The sequence below is a fragment of the Maniola jurtina genome, chromosome 26, assembly GCF_905333055.1.
Source record: "Maniola jurtina chromosome 26, ilManJurt1.1, whole genome shotgun sequence".
Taxonomy (NCBI): Eukaryota; Metazoa; Arthropoda; class Insecta; order Lepidoptera; family Nymphalidae; genus Maniola; species Maniola jurtina.
Window position 1 is genome coordinate 6,225,020 of NC_060054.1, and position 14,569 is coordinate 6,239,588.

The 14,569-nt window shown below is 35.9% G+C and overlaps 1 protein-coding gene across 3 annotated transcripts; it reads right to left on the reverse strand.

Annotated features, from left to right (window-relative positions):
• Positions 1-7,109: 7,109 nt before the first annotated feature.
• Positions 7,110-14,343, reverse strand: LOC123878337 (oocyte zinc finger protein XlCOF8.4-like). Of its 3 annotated transcripts, XM_045925517.1 has the most exons (5): positions 14,104-14,343; positions 12,817-12,893; positions 11,827-11,938; positions 9,894-10,856; positions 7,110-8,174 (listed from the first exon to the last, which is right to left on the reverse strand). In XM_045925517.1, the coding sequence occupies exons 3-5, from the start codon at positions 11,916-11,918 to the stop codon at positions 7,487-7,489; spliced, it is 1,743 nt and encodes a 580-aa protein (XP_045781473.1). In that variant the 5' UTR covers positions 11,919-11,938; positions 12,817-12,893; positions 14,104-14,343; the 3' UTR covers positions 7,110-7,486. The 3 variants fall into 3 exon arrangements, with proteins under 3 accessions (XP_045781473.1, XP_045781472.1, XP_045781474.1); XM_045925516.1 differs by lacking the exon at positions 12,817-12,893; XM_045925518.1 differs by lacking the exon at positions 12,817-12,893 and having other exon boundaries at positions 14,267-14,312.
• Between the last annotated feature and the right edge of the window lie 226 nt (positions 14,344-14,569).

A 14,569-nucleotide genomic window follows, 5' to 3' on the forward strand; every position in this document is an offset into this window, starting at 1 on the left:
ATCAACAAACGTACCTAGTTTGCGACTCTGCTTTATAAAGCTTTGGTTAAAAATAAAATATTATTACTTTTAAGTAAAATAATGAGTAAGCACTTAATATTTTAAAGTAAATCCATAGGTAATCGGTTGAAAATAAAATAATTTAGACAACAACTCACAAGTCGAGGATCCCTAAAAATGGGGTAAATATTTTTAAAGTGACAACACTATAACCCACACACACGATGAATGCACTTTTTAAAAAAGTAAACAAAGAAAAACGCAACACCTGCACGACTTGAACAATTTCAAATTTAGAATTGATTGTCTGTCACAAACAAAGAGTCGATATATTTTTGTGGTCATAAACAATTTAATGTTTTTTTTTAAATACCTATTTGTTTTGATTAGATCGCAATAAATTGGAACACTTTTTTTTAGCGCGTTAGTTTAATAGCGACGCGACGCAAACTGGCGTACTTTATCCGCTCTACATTGACTAGGACGCGCATGGGACGAATAGAGCCGCAAATCGCAATAGATCTAATTTTACAAGATCTTTTCGTTTTCTTAGCTGTATTTCTATTTACCTACTACGTAAATATCACATCACACTAATATGAAAAAGGCGAAAGTGTGCAGGTGTGTGTGTATGTTTGTTACTCTTTCGCGAAGGAACTAGTACTGGACGGCTCAAAAAGAGGGGTGTTATAAGTTAGACGTGTGTATCTGTGTATCTGTCTGTGGCATCGTAGCTCCTAAACTATAATGAACCGATTTCAATTTAGTTTTTTTTTTTTGTTGTTTGAAAGGTGGCTTTATCGAGAGTGTTCTTAGCTATAATCCAAGAAAATCGGTTCAGCCGTTTGAAAGTTATCAGCTCTTTTCTAGTTACTGTAACCTCACTTGTCGGGGGTGTTATAAATTTTTAATTTACACTAATTGTGTAAAAATCGAGTTGGGGTTACGGGTATATATAAAGATTAATTTGGTGTTTTAACTGCCGATATTTCGACTCAGTTTCTACGTACTCAGTCAATAAACAACAATAAGCTTGAAATCAGATGAACTCTTTTCATTCTCTGTTCGACTCGACGCAAAGCTGCATTACGTCTATTCCTATATCGAGTTCAGCGCTGAAGTGCATACATGATGCGGACGTTTTTAGATTACATTTTAAACGATTATAAAACAAATGTAAGCGACAGGACGAGATGGCAATCAGGATGGACGCCCTGCCCGGCTAACTTGGGCAGTAGATAAAAATTATATCCCCCGATTATATCCACTAATTTCTATGACATCAGTGGATATAATCGGGGGATATAATTTTTATCTACTGCCCATGCTAGCCGGGCTGCACACCCACACAGCCCCCGCGCTAACCTGGTGTACGAGGTGTGGGTGTGCGGGGCGACCCCTGCCTCAAATGAATTCAAAAAAAGTGGCTGTGACATACGGACAGACAGACATACATGACGAATCTATAAGGGTTCCGTTTTTTGCTATTTGGCTACGACGAAAAACCGGCCAAGTGCGAGTCAGCTAGCGAGGGGTGCTCCCTCGTTATGTGTCTATAAACGTATGTGGTTACCAGCAATGTATTTGTCACAGTATGTCACAGAGACAGACAGACAACAAAGTGATCCTGTAAGGGTTCCGTTTTTCCTTTTGAGGTACGGAACCCTAAAACTATTCAAAATTCAAAATATTTTTATTCAATTAGAGTTTTATAAGTAGGTACTTTTGAATCGTCTAGAGCATCTACCACTGGTTCAAAATGCCTTTCCTACCGAGAAGAACCAGCAACTCGGCGGTTGCTCTTTTCAAAGATTTGATAAACAATATTATACCATGTATAAAAGTAATTGAAGTCCCGCGCATTGCTGGAGCGAGCTGCAGGTCAAATCCACGCTCTTTTATCATTTACATAATCTTCAATTGTATATTTATACTTTTCTCAGGAGCATAGATTTAACAGATTTTTTAAACTTGTGTTTTTTTATTTATTTATTTATTTATTCAAAGGTACACAAAACAGGTTGTAACTAAAAATGGTCCAAACATAAAAACAAAAGATCCTAATCTAAGTGACAACCCCTAATAGGTGTACACAGCAATACTATACCTAAATAAAATATACAATTACACAAGATATACACAGAATTTTTAACATGAAGGCTTAATAAAAATTAACAATAATATTTACAATATAAAATGGTTTACTACATGTATTGGGCAAGTCCAAAAGTCCATTCCTACAAATGACTTTTGGACCTTCCTGAGACGGAGCGTAGGAGTCGCAAGCCTGTTACGGTGTCAAGTCAGCCTGTTGTGTAGATCGCCAACTTTCTTGTATAACTAAGAATATTTTGTCTTACAAAAATTATGTTATTGTAAATATATTGAGAGGATACTGTAAGGATGCTTAAATCCTTAAACACTCGAATTTTTATGGCAGCCATTTTGAAATTTTTATTACCTATTTCTTGTTATAGCGGCAATAGAAATACACATTCTGTGAAGATATTCTTAATATTACGGTTCACGAGATGCAGACCGCTGACAGACAGACAGACGGACGGACGGACAGCGGGCTTGGTAATAGGGCCCCGTTGGCAACCTTCGGGTACGAATTCCTAAAAAACTAAATGTATTTTAAAAGTGTTGAAAAATGCGGCAGCGTGCGAAAAACGTGGCATTGAAAACATGATCTTTACATAATCATTATCAATCCGTTGCCGGCCCACTACTGAGTACGGGTCTCAATAGGTTCCGTACCTACGGTTACCTACGGAACCCTAAAAAGATACTTTCTCATAAACTTCATGAAATAATAGTTATTAATAAACACTCCGAGAACAAAGAAGCAAGCACATGCTTTGACGTAAGCTAATAGGTATATGTCCACGCAATTAGGCGGCCACTAATTATAACGCGCGGGTAATGCCAACGATTATTTGTTTATCCATACTTAATATATTATAAATGCGAAAGTGTGTCTGTCTGTCTGCTACCTTTTCATGGCTCAACAGTTAGGTAAACCGATTCTAACGAAATTTGGTACAGGCTTAGCTTATATCCCGGGGACGGACAAAGGCTACTTTTTATCCCGGAAAATCAATGCTTAACCGATTTGCATGAAATTTGGTACCGAGGTATGCGTCCCTGTCAATTACAGGGACGCATACCTCGGTACCAAATTTCATTTCGCGTCCCTGTAATTGACATAGGCAACTTTTTATCCCAGAAAATCAAACAATTCCCACGGGATCTTAAAAACCTAAATCCACGCGGACGAAGTCGCGGGCATCCTCTAGTACCTAATAATTTGTAGTAGTAAATACATAAGTAGGTATCCCCATGAGGTTGGAGACGAGTAACTATAATCAGAGGCGTAGCGTGGACTAATATAGACGTAGGCCAAATCGCATCAGATCTTGGAAACGAAATTCAAATTCAAATTCAAATTCAAATTATTTTTATTCAATTAAACTTTTACAAGTGCTTTTGAATCGTCAAAATAATCTACCACTGGTTCGGAATGCTGTTCCTACCGAGAAGAACCAGCAAGAAACTCGGCGGTTGCTCTTTTCAAATGTACAATTTACAATAATATGCCATACTGTATACAAGCAATTGCAGCGCCGTGTATTGCTGGAGCGCATCAAATCCAAGCTTTTTTGTCATTTACATAATCTTCGATTGTATAATAAGCTTTTTTCAGGAGCATACTTTTAATAGATTTTTTAAACTTGTGTAAAGGCAAGTCTAAAATTGATTGTGGAATTTTATTATAAAATATTACACTCATTCCCACAAACGATTTTCCAGCTTTCCTGAGGCGGAGCGTAGGATATGCGAGCCTATCACGGTTTCTAGTTTGCCGGTCGTGGAAATCACCGATTTTTTTGTAACTATGAATGTTTTGTCGTACAAAAATTATATTAGCGTAAAAGGGCCCCTTTTTAACCCCTGACCCAATAAGAGGGGTGTTATAAGTTTGACGTGTGTATCTCTGTCTGTGGCACCGTAGCACCTAAACGAATGAACCGATTTTGACTTAGGATTTTCTTTGTTTGAAAGGTGGTTTGAAGGTGGTGTTCGTAGCTATAACCCAAGAAAATCTGTTCCGCCGTTTGAAGATGGACCAAAAAGAGGGGTGTTACCTATTATAAGTTTGACGTGTGTATCTGCCTGTTCGTAGCTCCTAAACTAATGAACCGATTTTAATTTACCTTTTTTTGTTTGAAAGGTGGCTTGATCGAGAGTGTTCTTAGCTATAATCAAAGAAAATCGGTTCAGCCGTTTGAAAGTTATCAGCTCTTTTCTAGTTACTGTAACCTTCACTTGTCGGGGGTGTTATAAATTTTTAATTTACACTTGTCTAGTTTTGTTATTATAGACTACAGGCCCATGTTTAAAAATGGGTGGGTCATATGAACCACCAGGTGACGTATACAGGACGATATAAGAGCATAAAATAATAAGTTTCAGCACTATGCCGTCACTTGTAAGCTGTCCAACAGAGTGCTGGTGAGAATTGAAAAGTGCAGGTAGAGTGAGTACATTTTGGTCATATATTTTTGTACGGCATTTTTACCATCGATAGATCCATGAAAAATAATAAGAAAGCGCGCAGTGCCGTAAAAAAATGGTGCGCCACAAAGTCAGTAAATGTTTTGATTTTCTGACAATTTCCGGGGTAAATTTGGTCATTTAATTCTGTACGGCACTAGTTTCATACTGTTTCAATACAGCCTCTAATCCATTATTCCGCAACGCCGTACAAAAATCACGCGACAAGGGGAAAAAATTGAGGGTAGCAACCCCCTCTCTTTCCGTGGTCCGGGGGGTGATTTGAGAAAGTACGGCTTTGGTTCCAAAACATTATCTAGCACTCAAAAGTACTATTAAAAATAATGCCGTAAAAAAATTAGTGTTCATTTGAATGTGTATCAATAATTATCTTAATTTCATGGTATACTTAATTTTTAAAGCTGTAAAATCATTTGACTCTGTACGGCAACTTTTTTTTAACATGATAGTGTAAAATACTATTGTTATATAGTATTGCCGTTCAAAAGAAACTGTTCTAAAAAAAATTATAGATAAATACAAAAACTGAAATTTTTCAAATTATTGCAAAAGTTTAAATATTCATAGATTAATAAAATATAGCAATTTTCTACGCTTTTCCCTTGTTTTAAATAGTATTAAGATAAATAAATTAGGAAAAAATTATGCCGTACATTTTAATGCAGACCATATCTTTTAGGCTGATAAAAATGACGCTACCATTTTAAGGGTGTAGTACTTTATGGCCATCTGATACTGTACGGCATTAACATATTTTTGAAGAGAACAATTGATAATATGATAAAATCACTATGCCGTCTAACTGAAGTGAACGGGTGTGTATATAATATCCACATCCCCTACAAACCTTTGGACCAACGAAAATGTACGGCATGTAAAAAAATATTATCTATGCATAAAACACTTTCAAAATAAATTAATTTTATGTTGTTTCAAATCACCCCCCGGACCACGGAAAGAGAGGGGGTTGCTACCCTCAATTTTTTCCCCTTGTCGCATGATTTTTGTACGGCGTTGCGGAATAATGGATTAGAGGCTGTATTGAAACAGTATGAAACTAGTGCCGTACAGAATTAAATGACCAAATTTACCCCGGAAATTGTCAGAAAATCAAAACATTTACTGACTTTGTGGCGCACCATTTTTTTACGGCACTGCGCGCTTTCTTATTATTTTTCATGGATCTATCGATGGTAAAAATGCCGTACAAAAATATATGACCAAAATGTACTCACTCTACCTGCACTTTTCAATTCTCACCAGCACTCTGTTGGACAGCTTACAAGTGACGGCATAGTGCTGAAACTTATTATTTTATGCTCTTATATCGTCCTGTATACGTCACCTGGTGGTTCATATGACCCATCCATTTTTGAACATGGGCCTGTAGTCTATTAGACCGGGTGTTACTATCCGACTAATAGGTCGTATCGGTATCCAGCCAGATTCTAATAAAGACCTAATTCTAATAAGGCGACCCAATGGCCTGGTAGTGGTAGTGCATAATCACACTTTGTATGTGTGTGTGTATGTTTGTTACTCCTTCACGCAAAAACTACTGGACGGATTTGGCTGAAATTTTGAATGGAGATAGATTAGCACATAGGCTACTTTTTATCCCGGAAAATCGAAGAGATCCCACGGGGTTTCGAAAACCTAAATCCACGCGGGCGAAGTCGCGGGCATCGGCTAGTGTGTGCATATCAGTATATTGCACAAACCATTTCTCACCAAACAATGAAACACAGAAACAATGAGTCACATGTGACTCATTTTAAGTGCATTTTCTCTAATTTTGTTAAAAACTCTTATTCTTTCGGGAAAATAAAAATAAAACAGCATAGTATTTTATAAAACACGCACTGCTTAGGGTTTACAATCGATAATTTATTGAATCACACACTGTCTGCTTTGTACAATAATTATCCAAAAGTCCAACTGAATTTTACAAAAACAAACACTGCTCCTCTCACGCGTAGTCATCTTGACAGTTCATAGCCATCTAGATTTGCATGGCCATCTAGAGTGTGCATAGACATCTAGAGTAGGCGTAATGCTGACTGCTTCACCGCTCGCCCCGTCCGATCGCCACCGACAGCAGCCGAGACACCTTCCATTCCATAGTAGCGACGCCGCGCGTCACAATTTATTCAACAGATTTATTTGCTTCAGTCTATGCTGGAACTTCAGCCGTTCCTCATTCGTCAAAGGCCGCATAGTCTTACTACACTTATAATCTCGCCGACCGCTCATAATGCTGCCAATATGTGATCCATAATATATTAGACGTCTAATCATTTTCAGTTCAAAGTACATTATACTGAACGTTATAATGAATCTATGATCTACACCTAACTTAACAGTTCTCTTGTAGAATGTCACATATGACGACTCACCAAATAATGAGTGGTACACGACTCACTAAACTGAGTCACAACTATGACTCACCGAAAAATGAGTCACATGCGACTCATTTTAAGTGCATCTTCTCTAATTTTTTCTTAAGGATATGGGAAAATAAAACGGCAAAGTAAAATTTATTCAACAGATTTATTTGCTTCAGTCTATGCTGGAACTTCTTCAGCCGTTCCTCATTCGTCAAAGGCCGCCTAGTCTTAGTACATTTAAAATCTCGCCGACCGCTCATAATGTTGCCAATATGTGATCCGTATATTAGACGTCTAATCATCTTCAGTTTAAATTACATATTGAACATTATGATGAATCTATGATCTACACCTAACTTAACAGTTCTCTTGTAGAAGGTCACATACGACTCACCAAACAGTGAGTCACATTAAACACAAAACCAATGAGTCAAATATGACTCACCAAATAATGAGTGGTACATGACCCACTAAACAATGAGTCACAACTATGACTCACCGAAAAATGAGTCACATGCGACTCATTTTAAGTGCATCTTCTCTAATTTTTTCTTAAGGGTACGGGAAAATAAAACGGCAAAGTAAAATTTATTCAACAGATTTATTTGCTTCAGTCTATGCTGGAACTTCTTCAGCCGTTCCTCATTCGTCAAAGGCCGCCTAGTCTTAGTACACTTGTAATCTCGCCGACCGCTCATAATGTTGCCAATATGTGATCCGTATATTAGACGTCTAATCATCTTCAGTTCAAAGTACTGTTTACCACAAACCGCACAAGGGTATCTAACACCAGGTTCATTCACGGTAGTACCCATAAAATCGTACTTCAAATTAATTCTCACTTTGAAAAAACTGAAACACAGTTCACATACATTCATCACTTTCGACAAAACATTCTTCGTAGCACAAGTCTTCAAATGTTCGTTCAGTTCGTCCACCAAATTCTCCGTAAACTCTTTCCCACAGCTGTGACAATCGTACGGGTGATAATTTCTCACGTGTGACAAGTACTGACTGAATTTTAAAGAGCATTTGGTGCATTTGAACGTTTGGTGTTTCTTGTCGACAGGTGCCCCAGGGTGCTCTCTCGTTATGTGTCTATGTAAACGTACGTGGTTACCAGCAATGTATTTGTCACAGTATGTGCATAATAAGGGACGAGACTTCTTAATGTTGATATGCGTCGGCTCATGCTGTATTAGAAGTAGCCTGAAAGAAAAAAAAAAACTATTTTTATACATACATTGGGACTTCGTCTGTGTTAGCGTTTGCTGGCGCGCGTGTTGTGCCTTTTTGGAGCGTTTTTTTTTTTTTGTTAAAAGTGGCCGGTTTTTGTGTTCTGCTGGTGTTTATTGGTGCTGGAACTGACTGGGAAGCGCTCTAGAGGGGCGCCGCGCGTATGTCGGCGAGCGCCGGCACAGACGAAGTCCATACTTATATAGTTTCCCTAACTTGTAAATAACTACAAACTTGACATTGGCTAATCTTTGTAAAGCCAGATGAGAGAAAAAAAACAAAAATACATACATTATATGTATGTATTTACATTATATTTTAGACTTGCCCTAACAAAAGTTTAAAAATCTATTAAAAGTATGCTCCTGGAAAAAGCATTAAACAATCAAAGATTATGTAAATGATAAAAAATCATGGATTTGACTCGCTCCAGCAATGCCCGGGGCTGCTTGTATAGTATGGCATATTATTGTAAATTGAACACTTGAAAAGAGCAACCGCCGAGTTTCTTGCTGGTTCTTCTCGGAAAGAACGGCATTCCCAACCTGTGGTAAATTATTTTGACGATTCAAAAGCACTTGTAAAAGTTTACTTGAATAAAAATCTATTCTATTCTATTCTTTAATTTGTAGAAAGAAAAACTGTTTATTTGGTGCCACAAACACATGTTATCTACAACATAGGCACATAATCCATACTAATATTATAAATGCGAAAGTGTGTCTGTCTGTCTGTCTGCTACGCTTTCACGGCTCAACCGCTGAACCAATTTTAATGAAAATTTGTACAGACTTAGGATACATTCCGGGGAAGGACATAGGCTACTTTTTATCCCGGAAAAACAAACAGTTCCCACGGGATTTCCAAAAACCCCTCCGCTTAACCGATTTGTATGAAATTTGGTGCCGAGGTAGGTTACGTACCTGTAATTGACATAGGCAACTTTTTATCCCGGAAAATCAAACAGTTCCCACGGGATCTTTAAAAACCTAGATCTACGCGGACGAAGTCGCGGGCATCCTCTAGTATAAAATAAATAAACTGAATGAATGTACACCTCCTTCAGCTTTCTTTAATTTTTAGGGTTCCGTACCTCAAAAGGAACCACGGAACCGTTATAGGATTACTTCGTTGTCTGTCTGTCTGTCTGTCAAGAAACCTAAAGGGTACTTCCCGTTGACCTAGAATCATGAAATTTGGTAGGTAGGTAAGTCTTATAGCACAAGTACAGGAATAAATCTGAAAACTGTGAATTTGTGGTAACATCATTAAAAAAATAATTAAAACGTGTTTCAATTTTCAAAATAAGATAACTATACCAAGTGGAGTATCATATGAAAGGGCTTTACGTGTACGTCCTGAAACAGATTTTTATTTAGCAAGAAACAGTTAAAAATTATTTTGCTATAATCCGCCAACAGTCTGTCTGTATAAACCGTCTGTTGGCGGATTATAGCAAAATAATTTTTAACTGTTTCTTGCTAAACATGAACTTCCGCAAAGTAACGCCTGATTCTATCCAAGATTTTTATTTATTTTTATGTATAGTAGTTTTTGATTTATCGTGTAAAATGTTGGAAAAAATACCCGAGTATGGAACCCTGAGTGCGCGAGTCTGACTCGCACTTGGCCGGTTTTTTTTTTTCTATTTTTTTTGCAATAATCGCCCATAAGTCCAGCCTATTAACTCACCTATTTGGGAACACTCTAAAACAATATTTACAGCTAAATATACCAGGTTTCACTAAATCGTTATAATGTACACTTCTGTACGCTGGCTCTTGTATAGGTACGTTACATTTGTCTACATTCTGTACATCATTAACGTAAAATGCAACTCCGTTGAATCTTTCAACTCGTGGTATGTTCCTGAGAGCAAAATTGTCATATTCATAATCTTCAGTGACTAACTTGTTGCATACATTGTTATCGTTCTTAGTGTTTTCAGTATCACCATTCTGTATTAGTCCATCACGAAAATTACTTTTAATTATTTCACTAACTAAATTCTGTATGGGTGTATTTCTTATATTTAAAGAATTCCTACTATTGCTGGTATTTTTAATGTCATTTTGTGGACTAAGATTCATTTGGTTGATTGGTTCGTTAAACATTTTAACCTTGCATTCCGTGATCAAATCACCCAAAACGTTGTCATCGAATAGACCACCTTCCTCGAATGTCAGTCTACTCTTAATCGATTCAGAATTTTCATTACTAAGTGTCCTATAATCTTTTTCAGTTAGATCAACTATTCCGTTATCACAATCATTGACTTCAACTTTTATTGCTTCACTTTTAATTTCTAACGAATTGCAGCTGTAATTCTCTTTTACATCATCCGTGTTATTTTCTCGCTTAATAATACTGTTTTCTACACTAAAATGTCTAGTATTATCCAAATTATAATCATCGTGCGTTTCAATTATAGAGCAGTTTTGATCATATTCATTGGAATTTTCAAATTTTATTTTAGGACTCCATACGTTATTAACATTTTGAGTATCTATTGCTATATTTGGATGATTAGTTTTGTGATGGTCAAAGAGATCTTCTGGTGTTGGGAAGTAGTAGAGGCATATATTACACCGATACCAGTTTTGTTTCATTAATGGTATGATTATATGTGATGCATTGTGTATAATGCTGTCGAATCTGAAAGTAGAAAATATGAACATCTTAATATTGTTATTTGTTTTGAGGCTCATAGTCACTTAGTGTGCGATGGAGAGAGCGAGCTATGCTTGGAGTTTCTCTATAATAATAATATATTTAAAAAAAAAAAAAGAATATTAGCCATTTTGCAGACATATTCTAGAAAGTAATATCTGTGTCTGTGGTGTTTTAGATTTTTCTAAAAATATGTAGTTTTAAAATTACAGGAGCTCAAAGAATTGTATGAAAATTTTTAAGACCGCGTAACTTTGAAACCGAATATTTTAACAGAAATCTGGAAAACCACAGACACAGATATTAGTTTCTAGAATATGTTTGCAAAATTTCATGGACTTTGGTTGCTTAATATTCAAATGAAATTGGAACTACGATTGTATGAAACGAGTGACGGAGGGAGCCCTCTTAAGTACTAGAATGGTGATATCACACTGGGAAACAAAATGATGGCACACAACTCTTAGCCAAGTGCGGTTTGAAAGACTTCACATATCTTTGACAAGTGAGAACATTATGGAGAACTCTCAGGTATGCAGGTTTCCTCACAATGTTTTCCTTCACAATTCAAGCAAATCATATTTAACTAGCTAAAGCCTGCGACTTCGTTCGCGTGGATGTAGGTTTTTTAAAATTCCCGTGGGAACTCTTTGATTTTTCGGGATAAAAAGTAGCCTATGTGCTAATCCAGGGTATAATCTATCTCCATTCTAAATTTCAGCCCAATCCGTCCAGTAGTTTTTGCGTGAAGGAGTAACAAACATACACACACACACACACACACACATACAAACTTTCTCCTTTATAATATTAGTGTGATGTGATTGCTTAAAACATACATCTACGTAAAGTTAGAGATACATACCGGGATGGAACCCTTAACCTCCTGTATAGATGGTCATCTTAACCACTACGCCATTATGGGTTATACCACTATGGGTTTAAAAACACTTACCTATTCTTAAAAGTTCTATCACAGAAGTCGCAAGGTTCATGGCCGCGTCTCAGCAATGCTTTGTAATGGTTGAGAGAGTTATCCACTGCCATATTTTATATGATTAACTTGTCTGAAAGCAATGAGGAGAAAAATTAATTTATGTTTTTTTTTATTACAAGCTAACCGATGACATGAAAAGCACAATACAAAAGCGTACAGCGTGAAAGAATTTTTGAACGAATAGACCTCAATAACACGATATAGTTATAAAAAAAAATATAATATATATATATAAATAAAAATATTGATACTTTTTTAAAGATTGACGAATAATATAATTAATAGGACATAATTAGTTAGGAATTGCCATAACATTTTTTTTAATTTTTTTTTTAATTTTAATTTTAATTTTTTAATTTTATTAATTCTAATTTTTTAATTTTTATATACGTGACATTTTATTTATATGTAATCACTTTGCAGCGCCTTGACGGGGCTTCATGTTGTAATATTATAATTATTTTCTATTATGATGTAAAACATGAATGCAAATAAATAAAGAATAAAGAATAAAGAAGGCCCCTAGTTCCCAGCAGTTCTGCTTGGCCACGGTAGCAGCCGGAATACCAACAGAACAAGGGGTGCTATGAATCCCTGGGTTCCATCCGGCTGCCAACCAACGATATACACGGCTGCAAGTGTATGCACCTACCAACTAAGTTGGCGGGAAAAACTTAGAGGAGGCTCGCACAACACCGGGAGGAATGGCGTGCACGTGAGGAGGCCTATGTCCAACAATGGATTAACAAAGGCTAAGAAAGAAGACCTTCGCCAGTGGTTTAACATGAGTACAAGGTCACTGTTTAGAGCAGCGGTGAACAAGATCCAGTTAGCCTTAATGATTGCCAACCTCCGATAGGAGATGGCAATAGAAGAAGAAGAAGAAGAAAGAAGAAAGAAGAAGAAGAACCCATAACTATAAGTAACGGTTCTCATGGCTATACTCACATATTTAGTTGATGTAAGCCTGACTAGTTTTCGAACCCATCCTTGGTCTTTTTCCATAGAGCAGTTGAGCCGAGTCTCTATGAACAAGTGTAAATTAAAAACTTATAACACCCCAGACAAGTGAAGGTTACAGTAACTAGAAAAGAGCTGATAACTTTCAAATGGCTGAACCGATTTTCTTGGATTACAGCTAAGAACACTCTCGATTGAGCCACCTTTCAAACAGAAAAAAACTAAATTAAAATCGGTTCATTAGTTTAGGAGCTACGATGCCACAGACAGATACACAGATACACACGTCAAACTTATAACACGCCTCTTTTTGGGTCGGGGGTTAAAAAGGATCATGGATGGGATCCAAACTAGTCGGGCTTACATCAACTAAATATGTGAGTATTAACATTTAATTTAGAAGTATTAACGTGAATAGGTAAGAACCTATACTTATAATGGAAATTACTCATGATAGTTTCAACGTTGAAATAACCCATAACTGTAATCTCACCTGGTGGTAAGTGATAATGCAGTCTAAGATAGAAGCTGGCTAACTTGGAAGGGGTATGGTAGTTTAATTAAACCCTTATCAGTTGCTATCTGGCATCATTTGGGTACAGAACCCTAATAACACCAGAAATACTACTAAAGCTAAAAGAGTTACTACAGTCTATACGGATTTAAGAATTTTCGAAACCAATTAAATCCTTATCTTGTTAGAATTTTTCAAAATCCTTTCTCAGTGGACAGGATGTCCTGCTGACTCCTGAGTTGTCCAGTGTATACTCAGCTTTAAGCTGTACTCATGATTTTACCTATTTGACCATCTGTGAATACATTCGGATTCAAACCTATCTTATAATTGAATTCAGAAGACCTTAATATTAATTCCTAGTTCAAAAATAACTAAAATTCTCCGTTAGATATAGGAATACTTTTAATTATAATTTATAACCGACAAAGTGTACATCTTCTGGAAGTTGGTGAACTTTAATAATTTTAGATCCAAGAACCAATTTCATTATTTACCACCATAATGACCCTAATGGGAATTTGATATTGCCGACAAAACACATTAGAAAGCTTGGTAAATAATTAACTAATAGATCATTTTAATGACTGATTTTAAAGACTCTATTATTGCCCTCTTAACAACACAAATAAGCGAACATGATGTTCGCTTATGATTAAGTAGGTATAATAAAATACCTTTTAGAAACTAGTGAAAAGCGTAAATCAAGGAATATTCTACTCTCTAACGAGAAACATAAATTAAATTCAAAAAATTCTTACCTGTCTGTTACATTTACATTTTCCAAGGAAATAAAACTAGGATAATAATAAATAATATTGATGTCCAAGTAAAAAATAATTAATAAACTCTATTCTTTCAAAAACCTACTAACTACATGTATAGTTATGAATAACATATTTATTTTAAATATTTTTTACGAACATATATAAATTAGATTTTTTTTATTTTCCATGCAATATTTCAGCAAACCCAGCAAAAAAAATTTCTTCTCCGCCATTTTATTTCAGCCACAGACTATCAGAAAAAAGGTACAGATGAAAAATAAAGCGATTTTAAATAAAAAAAGAACGGGTAACATTGACAATGATTGATAATAAAAGAGCATTATTTTTGCAAATAAAGATCATTAAATATTATTATTTATTTGTTATCATTATTTTTACAAATGAATGCTAACTAATTTAAATTTCAAGAAAAAGTAAAACACGTAGTGATCATCTGAAC